The 1,299-nt window shown below is 51.1% G+C and overlaps 1 protein-coding gene across 1 annotated transcript; it reads left to right on the top strand.

The window, feature by feature from the left end:
• Positions 1-567: 567 nt before the first annotated feature.
• Positions 568-1,299, top strand: BBK36DRAFT_117558 (hypothetical protein; the record flags this gene model as incomplete). Its single annotated transcript, XM_024895980.1, has 1 exon — positions 568-1,299. A coding segment is annotated over one exon (732 nt), but the record flags the coding sequence as incomplete, so codon positions are not given.

Raw genomic sequence — 1,299 nt, 5'->3', positions numbered from 1 at the left:
CATATAGATCCTGTCATAGATCATGCAACTGAACATTGCGGTGCGTGTTTCAGTGTATCATCAGGCCGAGAAGGACGAGCCTGATGCTTGTCGGTGCAGCCCCACTGAGGCTGAGATGCAGCATGTTGGACGCATCTTGTCCATACACTCGTCGTAAATCAACAAGGTGGCTGACTTTGTGTTGGGATTCGAAGCCCAATGATTCTGTCCCTCGATGCTATTCGACCGAAGCCTAACGAGAGCAACCAACCACTGGCTTGAAGTGACGCGTGAAGTACATGTGCCGTATACTATCAGCCTACCTTGTCTTACCTTGTGTGCCTAACCTCCCAGATTGGCCTCTCAAGGCGCAATTCTACTGCGGAACTGACCTTTGGCATGATGCATCTCGTGATGGGCATTGATGTCTTATCGGTATTGAGAGAGGGGAGTTGAACCTTTCCCAACACTGGCAAGACTTGGTGTCACCGAGAAACTCGTCTTATAACTCATATATGCAAGATATATTTCGAATTGTTGTTCTTTTGCTTCTTCCTTCAGCCGTTCGACGTGTAACCATCTGCGAAAATGCAGTCCGGCAATCCTGAACATGCCATGGGAGAGGATGCGTCAATCGATAGGGCCGACAAAGGAAGCAACATCTGCACCATCAACGACGACCTTGGAATCCATCCCAGCGACCAAGCACACGAATCCCAAGACGAACGCTCCGAGGAAGCTCTGGCAAAAAGGGACCAAAGTCTCGACGGAGTTCCCACCGGAGAGCCTGTGGAAGTAGCCATAGCCCCCCAGCTTTCCAAAGAAGAACGTTTCGAGCAAGGACCCTTGAGCCAGGGGCCTTCCGCAAACTTTTTCGAAAGACCATCCGAGATCAGCTACAGACCCCTCCGATATAGACCAGCAGAAATAACCGTGGAAGAAGAACTCTTCGGAGAGGAACCGTTTGAAGAGTACGTGGAGCCACCGCGCCGAGAGTACAACGATGTACCATACCTGGAAGAAGAGGAACCGTACGAAGAGAAACCCGTCGAAGCAGAATCCTTTTATGAAAAAGAGTTGGAAGAAGAGGTCGCATTGGGAAAACGAGAGGTAATCATCGGCGTCCGCTTCTACGACCTCAGAGGCTTCTGCAATAGAGTGATCGACGATGCAGGCGACTTCACAATCGAAGCCCTCGGCTCTTGCCACGCTATTGACAAAGGCATAATCACGGAGAACGCTCGCCGAGCAAAATTTATCGCGCCCACGAGGCCACGGCAGCCATCAGGGCAACGGCCGGTGCAATCTAGAATATACGGG

Source organism: Trichoderma citrinoviride (assembly GCF_003025115.1).
Source record: "Trichoderma citrinoviride strain TUCIM 6016 unplaced genomic scaffold BBK36scaffold_379, whole genome shotgun sequence".
Classification (NCBI taxonomy): domain Eukaryota; kingdom Fungi; phylum Ascomycota; class Sordariomycetes; order Hypocreales; family Hypocreaceae; genus Trichoderma; species Trichoderma citrinoviride.
The sequence above is the reverse complement of the archived record's forward strand: the minus strand, read 5'-3'. Positions and strand labels throughout refer to the sequence as shown.